The sequence below is a fragment of the Geotrypetes seraphini genome, chromosome 2, assembly GCF_902459505.1.
Source record: "Geotrypetes seraphini chromosome 2, aGeoSer1.1, whole genome shotgun sequence".
In the NCBI taxonomy this organism is placed as follows: Eukaryota; Metazoa; Chordata; class Amphibia; order Gymnophiona; family Dermophiidae; genus Geotrypetes; species Geotrypetes seraphini.
Genome location: NC_047085.1, coordinates 446,831,926 through 446,845,593, shown reverse-complemented (window position 1 = coordinate 446,845,593; position 13,668 = coordinate 446,831,926). Strand labels below are relative to the sequence as shown.

Sequence of the window (13,668 nt, the reverse complement as noted above, 5' to 3'; positions counted from 1 at the left end):
TTTTGCGTCTGTATTTACTGAAGAGGATATACACAACATAATGGAACCCAACAGGCTATACACTGGAAACGAAAGACAGGAAACTGACAGGGTTGACAGGTAGTCTAGAATAGGTATGCAGGCAGATTGATAAGCTTAAGAGTGATGAATCCCCGGGACTGGATGGCATCCATCCGAGGGTCATCAAGGAACTGAAAGGGACTATAGCTGAACTGCTTCAACTAATAGCCAATCTGTCGATCAAATTAGGAAAGATTCCGGAAGACTGGAAGGTAACGAATGTTATGCCAATCGTCAAAAAAAGTTTGAGGGGAGATCCGGGAAACTACAGACCGGTGAGTCTGACCTCGGTACCGGGAAAGATGATAGAGGTGCTGATAAAGGACCGCATCATTGATCACCTTGACGGACATGATCTGCATGGCTTCAGCAAAGGCAGATCTTGCTTGACGAACTTGCTGCACTTCTTCGAGGGAGTAAACAGGCGGATAGACAAGGGTGATCCTGTCGACATTGTATATCTGGATTTTCAGAAGACGTTTGACAAGGTTCTGCATGAACGACTACTTCTGAAAATTGCAAGCCATGGAATCTAGGGTGAAATACTCACGTGGATTAAAAACTGGATGGCAGATAGGAAACAGAGAGTGGGGGTAAATAGACAATACTCAGACTGGAAGAGCATCACCAGTGGGGTACCACAGGGCTTGGTGCTTGAACCCGTGCTCTTCAACATATTTATAAACGATCTGGAAATTGGTACGACGAGTGAGGTGATTAAATTTGCAGACAATACGAAGTTATTCAGAGTAGTGAAGATGCAGGGGGATTGCGAAGATCTGCAATGTGACATAAGCGTGCTCGAGAAATGGGCAGCGACATGGCAAATGAGGTTCAACGTGGATAAGTGTAAGGTGATGCATGTCGGTAACAAAAATCTCATACACGAATATAGGATGTCCGGGGTGGAACTTGGAGAGACCCCCCCCAGGAAAGAGACTTGGGAGTACTGGTCGACAAGTCGATGAAGCCGTCCGCGCAATGTGCAGTGGCAGCGAAAAGGGCAAACAAAATGCTAGAATGATAAAGAAGGGGATCACGAACAGATCAGAAAAAGTTATCATGCTGTTGTACCGGGCCATGGTGCGCCTTCACCTGGAGTACTGCGTCCAGTACTGGTCGCCGTATATGAAGAAGGACAAGGAAAAGAGAAGGAGAGGGGACATGATTAAAACATTCAAGATATTGAAGGGAATAGACTTAGTAGATAAAGACAGGTTGTTCACCCTCTCCAGGGTAGGGAGAATGGGAGGGCCCTTTCTAAAGTTGAAAGGGGATAAATTTCATACGAAAGTCAGGAAGTTCTTCTTTACCCAGAGAGTGGTAGAAAACTGGAAGGCTCTTCCAGAGGCTGTTGTAGGGGAAAACACCCTCCAGGATTCAAGACAAAGTTAGACAAGTTCCTGCTGAACCAGAACGTACGCAGGTGAGGCTGGACTCATTTAGAGCACCGGTCTTTGACCTAGGGTGTGCCATGTGAGCGGACTGCTGGGCACGATGGACTACTGGTCTGACCCAGCAGCGGCAATTCTTATGTTCTTATTTACAAATAACTGCATTTTGGGTAGTTTTCTAAAGCTGCCCTTTTCATGACATTTGTGTAATTGACTGACAAGTGAGTTTCTACGGAAGGTCATATTACTGGTCTCAACATATCTTGTGCTAAAATTTGTTTTTAATAAGGCTGAGATTTCGGAACGCAGAGATCTAATTGGTAATTAATTGGTCATCTTGCTCTTACATAATTCTGGTATAGTACCATAAAAGAATTGATGACAAATCATTACTGCTTTGTACTGGATTCTAACAACAACATCTTACCTGACACCGGGATCTTTTGTTTTACAATATTCTCTGAGTCAATCGGCTCTTCCGGCAGTTGCACGTCTTTAAACCCCAGCCTTCTTGGCAGAACATCTTCAGACACTTGCTGTTCCCTCAGTTCACCATGCCAAAGCAATGCTTGTGCTTCAACAACCTGCCTAGACAACTCCCGGTCCTCCTCTTCCTCCTCAGTTATTCCACGAACAGGAAATGCGGTTTCCCCCTCAAAGGAGCCAAACTTTCTGCTGCTGCCTTCAGGCGTTGGGACTGTATTTGCATCTCCCAAAACATGCACTTGTGGTTCTCTTTTGCTTTCAAAGTCTTCCAGTGGTGGCTGCCACAGGTCTGGTTTCAGAATACCTTTCCCTGAGAAGTCAGGCTTTTCTGGGGAGGGGTGAGACACCACAGAGGGCTTCCTGGGAATACCAGTTGCCAATGACCTAGCAGTATGCAGATCCCCGGCGTACGAAGGTGAAGCTGTGGATGCCAGAGTTGTTATGGACGTTACAACACTGGGTGACAATGGCATGACCTTTCCACCTCCACTCTGAAACTTTTCACGAGACAATGAAACACAGGAAAGAAGAAAAAAAAATTTGATCTCTTCAAAGATCTAACAAAAACAATCATAAGCATGTTAATTTTAAAAAGTCCAGCCTGTAAAATTAAATACCTACTAATAAAAATTAAATGACTAATTAACATTGTCACGTTCATAGAGCAAAATATTGCTAATATAACTGACATTAGTTCAACTGAATGCTGAAAGCATAAATGAGACTAACAAATTCCTCTACTTTCCCGAAAAAGGCCAGTCTCGATACTGAACTTTGTTTTGACAGGTTTGGCTTGACTTTTGGGACAAAAAACACTGCAGGCAACAGATTCAAAGCCTCAGATGGGTACTGTCATGTACACTGAATGACTAAGCCCTAGGAGAGGGCATGAAATTACCGTATGCCAAGCTAGTAAACTTTTACTGGCAAAGGCAGAAAAAGTGAAGCTATACCAGGTTAAGAATCTCTCTGTATTCTATAGTCGGACAACAGTCTTGTGTAATACTTAGAAAAGAAGCAAAATAGATTGAGAAGGGTGTATAGTTCCTTAACTGACAGATGCTTATTTGAACTCTACATTTGTGGTCCAAATGAAATGAAAGTATTAAGGGCTAGAAAGGGTAAAAATAATTACAGATATTTAAGAATGATTTAACAATGGCAGGAAGTATCAAAAGGCAGGAAAGGACATATTCTGGAAGGACAAAGGTTTGATAAAGGCCTTAAAACAGGTCTTAAAAGGCGTTAACAAGAAATAGAGGAGCTGAGTTTTCTAACAAACCTACTTTATAATTATAGCTTTTATATATAATCTTACCAAATTCTCATTCAAATGGGTAACTTAGAAGCTCTGGTATTGAGTGTGTGTGTGGGGGGGGGGGGGGGAGGAGGGCAAAGAAGAGAGAGCAAGAGTTTGTATTTATGAGGAGTACATCAAGGATTAGTGGGTCAAGAGTGTGGGGGGCGGGTGGGCAGTATGAGAACAAAGAGTATATGTGTGAGAGAGGAATGAACAAGAGGCAATACAGATCCAAAAGAGTCTTTCAATATAAGTCCACTGGGGAATATTAACAATAAAAGGATGATTCTGTGTCAGTTGGTTTAAACCTTTATAAGAGGTTATATATGTTCATTTTAAACACATAAGCAGAATTCTAATTCCAATACTTTACAAAATGTGGCATACAACCGTCGAACATCAGTTACAGTATTTAAAGCAACCCAGCCCGAGTACAAGCCACTTAGCCCTGGATTCTCTAGGTAGGCGCTCAAGCTCAGTAAAAAAAAAAAAAAAAAAAAGCCGTTTAAAGGCAGTTTCAAGGCACCTACCGTTGCCTAAAAATATCAGTGCTGGAATCATACCTCTGTAGGTGCTTTAAATTGCCTAATGCCACTGAGGGTGTGGCTAACCTAAAGCATCTACATTTCTGGCGCCTTCCTTTGCCAGTGGCATGATCATATGATTTACACACGATCCGACCTGAAATATTTCTGCAGTTATGGCTGCTCGATGTGCCACCACCATAATCCTAGAAGTCAGCTACAAGTAACTGATAAATATAAAACCTTTCCCATCAAAGGTGTGTGGCCAGTGCAAGCTGCTGGCCTATGTAACTACCCACTGGATTTCTCTCACAGTCACAAGATCTTCTGCTCCTCCCCCACTGAACACATACCTGCTCAACTTCAACAAATGTGACTGGTTGTGTTTGGTAACGGGCGTTCAGCCTTCTCTGTCTTATATCTCCTCTGTTCCTTGAGCAAACTGTTCTCGTTACAGGCTGTGACAGTTTGTTAAACAAGGCCATTTTCTCTGCCAAGCTCAGGGTTGAGGAGTCTGGCTCGACCGGCTCACTCTCCTGCTCACTGGCTTCTTTACCTGGCTTTGGCTGTTCCTTTTCTAGGGATTTTTGGTATGCAGATGCCTGCAGACTTAAAAATATCAAAGTGAAAATTAGAGCCCTACAGGAGAGCTGGTGTCCTGTTCAGCTATGTTCAGAAATGCAGGGAATATAAAGCAATGACTGAAAGAAACAATGCACAAATACCAATGCCAAATCAAAATGTGAGCAGATCACTGAATTACACAGGTGACCAGGAGCTGTGTTAATGAGATTAGATGCACATTTTCTGAACACAATTATTGTTATTTCTAAAGACAAAACCAGTGAAAAGACTCATAAAGGCAAGAGCACAAACGATATATAAAACATGCTTCTTCAAACTCATCTCTCACAGCTCATAAAAATCACTTTATGTAAGTAGGCAACACCATGTTGAACATTCAGTTAAATTAATTGTACAGGCATTTCACTGTCCCCGGGGAAACAGTAACATTTTTTTGTACCACTATAAGCTGAACACACATTTGGTTTTAGCTAGAAAATTAAATAGGACTTTGCCACATGAAAATGGTACATATTATATAATCTAGTGTGTACTTACACAGTCCAGGGGTGGACATTTATTCCTACTCAGAAGCACCTGGGAAGTGCAAAGTAGGCACGATTTCTGCCGTTTGCCCTCTTAAACTGGGCGACGAGATGGCAGATGAAAAGAAATGTAAATGAAAATGTAGAGAAATGTAAAGTCTTGCACGTAGGAAACAGAAACCCAAAGTACAGCTATACAATGGGAGGACTGGTAATGGGTGAAAGTACCCTAGAGAAGGACTTGGGGATAATAGTGGACAAGACAATGAAACCGTCGGCACAGTGCGCAGCGGCCTCTAAGAAGGTGAATAAAATGCTAGGTATTATCAAGAAAAGTATTACAACCAGAACGAAAGAAGTTATCCTGCCATTGTATCAGGCGATGGTGCGCCTGCATCTGGAGTACTGCGTCCATTATTGGTCGCCATACCTTAAGAAGGATATGGCGTTACTCGAGAGGGTTCAGAAAAGAGCGACACGATTGATAAAAGCTATGGAAAACCTTTCATATACTGAAAGATTAGCGAAACTGGGGCTCTTTTCCCTGGAAAAGCGGAGACTTAGAGGGGAAATGATAGAGACTTACAAGATCATGAAGGGCATAGAGAAAATGGAGAGGGACAGATTCTTCAAACTTCTGAAAACTACAAGAATGAGAGGGCATTCGGAAAAATTAAGAGGGGACAGATTCAAAACCAATGCTAGGAAGTTCTTCTTCACCCAAAGGGTGGTGGATACCTGGAATGCACTTCCAGGGGGTGTGATAGGACAGAGTACGGTATTGGGGTTCAAGAAGGGACTGGATGATTTCCTGAAGGAAAAGGGGATAGAAGGGTATAGATAGAGGATTACTAATACAGGTCCTGGACCTGATGGGCCACCGTGTGAGCGGACTGCTGGGCACGATGTACCTCTGGTCTGACCCAGCAGAGGCACTACTTATGTTCCTATGCAATGAATCCGTTTTAATATTCTTTAATTAATACTGAATGTCAGACATCCTAGTAATTTAAGTACAATTTAGGAGTGTGTACAGTATGTCAAGACTCTTAGAAGTCTAAACTCTCAAATGTAAACTTCAAGAAGATCCCACCCCCATAAAACTGTTATTTATGGTTGCATACTCTTGATATTTCTAGCATTAAACTCCTTGGGTCAGGATGCATAAAAGTCTTAGGCTTCTATCAAGCCATCACTTAAATAAGAGAGAATTTATCATCATCATTTCTCTGGTCTTATACACTCTCCTTCATCACAAAGAACGTAAAAGATATAAAGGCAATTTTTTAATGCTGGAACAAGACAAGACACAAACAGCTCACGTGTTTTCCTTGTTTCACTAATAGCTAGGGATCGTGATTGCATTATCTGCTCTGTGGAAAGAGCATAATTTTTCTCTCTCTCTACGTGGGGAGATGTGTGCCAGGCATAAACAGAAAAAGTTCATTGGTGTTAAGATTAAGATTTATATGCCATTCACATAATGGTTTCTGAATTGTAAAATAAGCATTACAGGACATATGATGTCTGAAAATCAAATACTTTCACCACTGGATTTTGGGAAGCTATTCTCACAAAATAAAAATATTTTTTTTTATGGCGGTTAAGCCTGGTTTTTAAGTCTAAATCAAATTATTTTGAATTTCTGTTGCAATTTGGTTAAAGATGGCAGGTATTGGTTTATTCAATTTGCTCCAGGGATTCAAGACAAAGGGGTCCTTTTACAAAGGCGCGGTAGCGGATTAACGCGTGGAATACCACGCGTCAAACCGCCTGCCGCGCTAGTACCTAACACCTCCATTGACGAGGCGTTAGGATTTTAGGCTGCCGCGGGGGTTAGCGCGTGATGAAACGTCCGACGCGCTAACCCCCCGTAGCGAGCCTTGATAAAAGGAGCCCAAAGTTAGACAAGTTCCTGCTGAACCAGAACGCACGCAGGTAAGGCTAGACTCAGGGCACTGATCTTTGACCTAAGGGCCGCCGCATGAGCGGACTGCTGGCCATGTTGGACCACTGGTCTGACCCAGCTGTGGCAATTCTTATGTTCTCAGGTATTTGAAACTCTCTGGTCACTGAAGAGTAAGATGCAAATTTTCTCCACATAGATCTGATATCTCCTTTGAACAGAAGAGGAAAAATCTGAATGGGGAGATTCAACAGAAATAAGTTGCTTATTGTTAAGGCTCAGTTCATTCATACAGTATTTCTTATTTTGGACCACCAATGAAAATGTGGACTAATAGTATCATTGTATTACTAGTAAGAACATAAGAACATAAGCAGTGCCACCGCTGGGTCAGACCACAGGTCCATCCCGCCCAGCAGCCCAACAGGTCACGACCTGTCTGAATCACCCCTTGGTTTCAGTACCCTACGATCCCTTTGTCCCTCAGGAATCCGTCCAATCCCTGTTTGAATCCCTGTACTGTATTCTGCCTGATCACTTCCTCCGGGAGTGCATTCCATGTGTTCACGACCCTTTGGGTGAAGAAAAACTTCCTTGCATTTGTCTTGAACCTATCCCCCTTCAGTTTCTCCGAGTGCCCCCTCGTACCTGTTGTCCCTCTCAGTCTGAAGAACCTGTCCCTATCCACCCTCTCTATGCCTCTCAGGATCTTGAAGGTCTCTATCATATCTCCCCTGAGCCTCCTTTTTTCCAGAGAGAAGAGACCCAGCTTATCCAGCCTCTCGGCATATGGGCAGTTTTCCAGCCCTCTTACAAGTTTCGTTGCTCTCTCAAATTTCTAAACACTCTGTCTGGTCCCTACCATCATTCCAAAATATCTCTCAGCGCAGCAAATAGGGTCTGACAACTCTATCAATGGAGGCATCGTGCGGAACATGAAAGAGGCAGACGTAAGTTAATTTTCTCATTTGGCTTTTCATCTTAAGACTAAAAATGTAATAAGCAGAAAAGAAAACATATGAACAAGAAAGAAATACTAGAAAAAGGGCTGTTGGGAGAGGGGTTGAGACAATAGGAAAAAAAAAAAAAAATAACCAGATTTTTTTTCCTCACCAGCATTCAGGAAAATTTGAGACAGACTGCACAAAAGCTAGCTGATTGAATATACTGTACATCGCAGAAAGAGAGCTGCTATTGATATCACCGTTAGTAGTGTTGTTGATCCAGAAATGTTAAGAGTGGATAACATAGTGGTTTTAAGATGGGTTTGGACAATTTCCTGGAGGAAAAGTCCATAGTCCTGAGAGGAGGAGGAAGATGGAAAGAAGGTAAATCATGGAAAGTTCTGGCATGGAAAGATCCTTGTAAGTCCTGACATTAAACCAGGTGAAGTGGGATAAGGAAAAACCAGAAGCTCACAGAAACTTCTCTCTCTCTCCCTGCAACTGGTATCTATTTCTGCAGCTGATAGAAACAGTAGATTAACTGTGAAAAGATATTTCACACCATTTACCAGAGAGCATGCAAACATGGGGAAATGCCCTGTTTTTAAGTTAAGTTAACTACTGTATCAGTGAAACTTGAGAAAAAAGCAACAGGTCCTGATGCTGTGGTTTAGCACCAGGGCCCACCCAGCCAGATATCATGAAAAGATAAACACAGACCATGGTCCGAAGATAGAATTCTCAGAAGATAGAATTCTCAAGAATTACCACCTAATAGCAGGTATCAGAAATGTGTTACAGTTGGGAGGGGGTTTGATGCTCGGAAATGCTTATATGATATAGGGAAGAGGCATTTCAGGGAAAAGGTTAGGTCTTACGGTAAACAGAGCGAACGTATAACATGACGCAGGTAAACCAGCCAATAAATGAATGTAGTTAGGCAGTAATGTATAGGGAAATAACCAATAAGGATGTATCATGTGATTTAGGACAACGTGGTGTTGGCCACTAAGAAATGTATAAAAAACAGGCCTTTAAGAGGAAGTAAACAGAACAGACATCAGAGGACCCTCAGGCCTGAGGATCACATTATTCTGTTACGCTATATGCTAATTACTTTATTGCTGTAAGCTGTTATTGATTGACTAAATAAATATATACTTATTGAAATCAGCATATAACGTGTGAGGTCTCCTTGGAGGTAGGCTTGGACAGCAGCCTACTTCAGTCCGTTATTGAGAAAGACACGGGGGAAGCCACTGTTTGCCCTGGATCAGTAGCAATGGAATGTTGCTACTCCTTGGGTTTTGGCCAGGTACTAGTGACCTGGATTGGCCACTGTGAGAATGGGCTACTGGGCTTGATGGACCATTGGTCTGACCAAGTAAGGCTATTCCTATGTTCTTATATTCAGGTTCATAGGCCATATGTCTTTGTTATCCCAACTACAAACAATTGCAAGTATCTCTCATTTTCCTATCTGTGGGTCTAAAGATGGCTGATATGGCCAATCTGGGGCTATTGGTCTCTGCTGCTGTTAATGCATGAAGGAGTCTGTAGACCCTGTATGGTTAAGGGTAAACTTGTTGCTGCTACTTCCAATTTTCTACTACCTGTCACCATTTTATGGTTTTGCAGGGTATGATCCTCATAGTGCTTTCTTCATCAATGGCTTCTCAAGGCAGCAATTATCTCATGAGCCGCTGTTTATGTCATACTTCTTTATACCTTTCCTGCCATCCTCTTGAACACGCACCTTGACTGACCTAGGAATTGAACGCTCAAATGACATAGCCTGCCTAGCAAAGCTGTTGCAAGATGACCGTGCCCAATGCCTACGCTTTGAGAGAAGACAAATGATTGTGGATATCTAATTGGATTTTGAGGACCTTAACTCCCGCTCTTTGGTACCCTGTCCCTCTTTATCTTCCTAGCTCCTTTCCTATAACCCTTCATTGTAGCTCCTTTTCAACCTAACCCTGTAAACCGTGCCGAGCTCTATGCTTGTGGAGATGGCGCGGTATACAAACCTAAGGTTTAGTTTAGTTTAATTAGGGCAACATTAATGGTACTGCTCCAGCATCTTCAAGTACCTCTTGTATGTGGTTCACATCTTAGTGGGGGAGAGTGTGGCACAGTGGTTAAAAGCTACAGCCTCAGCACCCTGAGGTTGTGGGTTCGATCCCACGCTACACCTTGTGACCCTGGGAAAGTCATTTAATTCCCCCCCCCATTGCCCCAGGTACATTAGATAGCTTGTGAGCCCACCAGGACAGGCAGAGAAAAATGCATGAGTATCTGAATAAATTCATGTAAACTGTTCTGAGCTCCCCTGTGAGAACAGTATAAACACAACCTTACTTGGACTTATCTTTAAGGGGGTGAATCATTTTATGAGAATCATCATCTGCACAGTATTGTGAAAAAGGTGAAAATGATGTTAAACTGTGGAGGGCCTCCACATTTAATCATCTACAGTGCTTCTCAGCCGACACGAACAAAAAGCTTTCATGGAGGTCAAAGGTAACCATAGAGAGATTTAAGCTGTCTGATATTTCTTCTGCAGCTGGCAAGGGATTGGAACTTGTATACCGTCTTTTTGTAGTCATACAACCACACTGGTTTAGATACAGGCACTTCAAAGCCATGAAAATTGTGTTGACTGCACTTTCTGAAGGTCTAAACCATTTTGGATTTGTAGGTACTTGGAGGGCCTCAGAAAAAAAAAGTTAATTTCTTATTAAAGAAATGACAATTTTGCATGAGGTAAAACTCTTTATAGTTTATAAATCTTTCCTTTTGGCTAAGTCTTAATAATATTGTAATTTATAGCTAAAAAGACATATGATCAAGAAACTGTTTTATTTTACTTTTGTGATTATGATAAACTTACCGAGGGCCTCAAAATAGTACCTGGCGGACCACGTGTGCCTCCCTGGGCCACAAGTTTGAGACCATTGGTTTAAACCTACACTTACTGGAAGTACTCTTCTCAAATAATTCACCTCTTCTCCTAATGGACAAATCAAACCATAGATAGAAATGGAGGACAGTTTACATTTTCCTAGCTTGGTGTGGTGTTCCTCTGGAGCCTTCTTATCCCCTCTTCTGTTTAATATTTAAATGTCACCTTTAGTTAGTGTTTTAAGTGATATGCACTGTTGGTGGATTTCTCCTGGTAGAATTCTGGGCAAAAATTTTAAAATTCTGTGCACAATATTTCAAAATTCTGCAAAATTTATTTGTAGTGTTTCACATAGAATTCTCCTATCCTGAGGCCTGAAGTTTCTTCCTGCCTTTTCCTCTCTCAGGTTCCAGCCTCCTCAGTTCCCTCTCTCACTCCAACTGCAGTTCTGTCTCCCTCTAAATCCCACCCCTCTCTCACTCACACCCTGAATCTCCCTACTTGGCCCCCATAGTCTGGCATCTCTTTCTCCCTCTCTCCACTGGCTAAGAATCTCTTCCTCCCTACCCACCCAGTTTCTGGTCTTGTCATTCTCTCTCTCCCACCTCCCAACCCCCCTTTGCGGGTCCAGCATCCATGTCCCCTCACCACCTCCCTCGCTTGCACCCTGAATCCCTTCCCCATGGTCTGGCATAGCTCTGTCTCTCGTATGGGGACAGACTTCAAGATCTCAATCTGTATACTTTGGAGGAAAGGCGGAAGAGGGGAGATATGATAGAGATGTTTAAATACCTACATAATGTAAATACGCATGAGTCGAGTCTCTTTCGTTTGAAAGGAAACTGCAATGAGAGGGCATAGGATGAAGTTAAGAGGTGATAGGCTCCAGAGTAATCTAAGGAAATACGTCTTTACAGAAAGGGTGGTAGATGCATGGAACAGTCTCCCTAAAGAGGTGGCGGCAACAGAGACTGTGTCTAAATTCAAAAGGGTGTAGGATAGGCACGTGGGATCTCTCGGAGAGAGAAAGAGATAATGGTTACTGCAGATGGGCGGACTAGATGGGCCATCTGGCCTTTATCTGCCATCATGTTTCTATGTTTCTTCTCTCTACTATCAAGCATCTCGTCCTTCTCACACACACACACACACACTCCTTTCTGGCTTGGGTTTCCTTCTCATCCCCTTTCCCCTCTACTTACTGGTCCATCATTCATGCCTCCCCTCCCCTCTCACTGCAGGTTTAGCATCCATGTACCCTCCTCCCCCAACTTTCAGTCCAGCATCCATGTCCCCCTCCTCTACCCCCCCCTCCCAACTTGCAGTCCAGGACCCATACCTGCAGGCCTCCCAAAGCAGCAGCAGTGGTGACAGCTGGCTGGCAGAGGCAGCGCTGTGAATAGGCTGCTCACAGCTGGCCCTGGCAGGTCTTCTCTCTGCAGTATCATCCATCTACAGAAGTGATGCGGCAGAGGGAAAGCCCTGCCGGAGCCGGCTACATGCTGCCTGTGCATGCTACCGCCACTGCTGCTTTTTTGGGAGGCTTTAGGTACGTTGGATCTCACTGTGAAGGGGTGGGGGTGGGTCAGTCGAAGGGACAGAGACTAAACATGAGTGGGGGAGGAGGAGGGGACAGGAACAGAAGCAGAACTGGAGGTTTCTGCAGAATTCTGCGCAGATGGGTAATTCTGCACAAATTCTGTGCTACACAGTTGCGCAGAATTCCACAAGGAGTAGGGGATGAACAGACTGAAGTTATGGCGAGGCAAATCAGTTGTAGAATTTTTAGAACTAACTACTCTCAGACATGGAATGGCTGAAATTCCCAAGAAACTATATCTGTTAGTTTCTAGCATTATTGAATTCTCAGTTTACTTGAGACAAAATTGAAAGACATTTATGTGATAGAGAAGGGGGAAAAAAAATCATTTTACCAATATATTAAAAAGCAGAAGGCAGCATAAAGAAAGATAATAGAAGTTAAACAAGGAAGAGCTCAAAGGACCAACTATGAAAACATGGTGAAAAAAACATAAAGCAAACTATTATCCTGTTATAACCCAATATCATTTAGTAGTTATCACACAAGGGGGGGAAGCAACCCAGCAACCTTAATATACTGCACTGCTGTCTCCTGCATGACCATGCATTCATTTGCACAAGTGACATCATAGGCACAGCAAGGTTAACGCATTTCCTGCAATAAGTACTCTGTCAGGACAAAATACATAAACACAATGAAAACTATCATGCAGTTGCAGAAACAGCTGATGCCCTGTGCCTTAGAGAAAAGAAAAAAAACATACACAATAATTTTGCCATCTTAACTAAAGATATGCAAAAGGTATTGTTGGTTCTAAGAGATGCTTGTCATCAGAACTCATTTCTGCAGCACAGCATGCAAGCCTGCCTTCTTCCACCCCTCCCCCCAGGAGTACCTGGTACGCTGCACCGAGCTCTGAACTACACTGGGGATAGGTATTCCTGCCACTACAGTGTGGGTAGTCACAATAGGAGGAGGAGGGGCAGGTTCACTTTAGAAAGAAAATGCAAAAAGGAAACAAAGAGAAAGGAGAAAAAGAATGGAAAAAACACAATTATGAGTTTGAGTTAAAGTCCAAATCACAGACTTGTAATGAGCAAAGTATTCACCAGCATTATGTGAAATCAAGTTGGAATATAATAGTAGATGGTTTAATATGTTGCTCGTCAATGTATGCTTTTGTACAGGGAAGGGGGGGCATGCAATTACATGGTGTATGTAAACCTTCCCCCCCCCCCACTCCATCCCACCCCCGAGCACAAAATAATAGAGTAAATCATACAAGAAAGGGAAATATGAAAAATAGTTCACAGCTGGGAAATATTTTTACTTATTCATCATCTAAGGAATATATTAGCTAAAGGTGAGGACAGCCCTGAAACAAAAAGCTGTGGGAAACCTCACAGCCAAAGAATTGGCAGTAGTAGCTCTTTCTGCAGCAGGAACTCCCCCCCCCACAAAAAACACACACACAATCAGCAAGCCAGTGGGACCTAA

General features: G+C 42.8%; 1 protein-coding gene across 20 annotated transcripts in view; it reads right to left on the bottom strand.

The window, feature by feature from the left end:
* SVIL (supervillin) overlaps nt 1–13,668 on the bottom strand; it is a 483,923-nt gene that overhangs the window by 102,426 nt on the left and 367,829 nt on the right. For 17 of the 20 annotated variants that reach the window (XM_033931470.1, XM_033931469.1, XM_033931472.1 and 14 more), the window contains 3 exons: nt 13,067–13,162; nt 4,118–4,373; nt 1,882–2,437 (listed from right to left, as the gene is read on the bottom strand). In XM_033931470.1, the coding sequence (XP_033787361.1) occupies nt 1,882–2,437; nt 4,118–4,373; nt 13,067–13,162 (908 nt within the window). The remainder of the gene's footprint in view (nt 1–1,881; nt 2,438–4,117; nt 4,374–13,066; nt 13,163–13,668) is intronic. The other 3 variants (XM_033931462.1, XM_033931476.1, XM_033931477.1) reach the window with 1 other exon arrangement.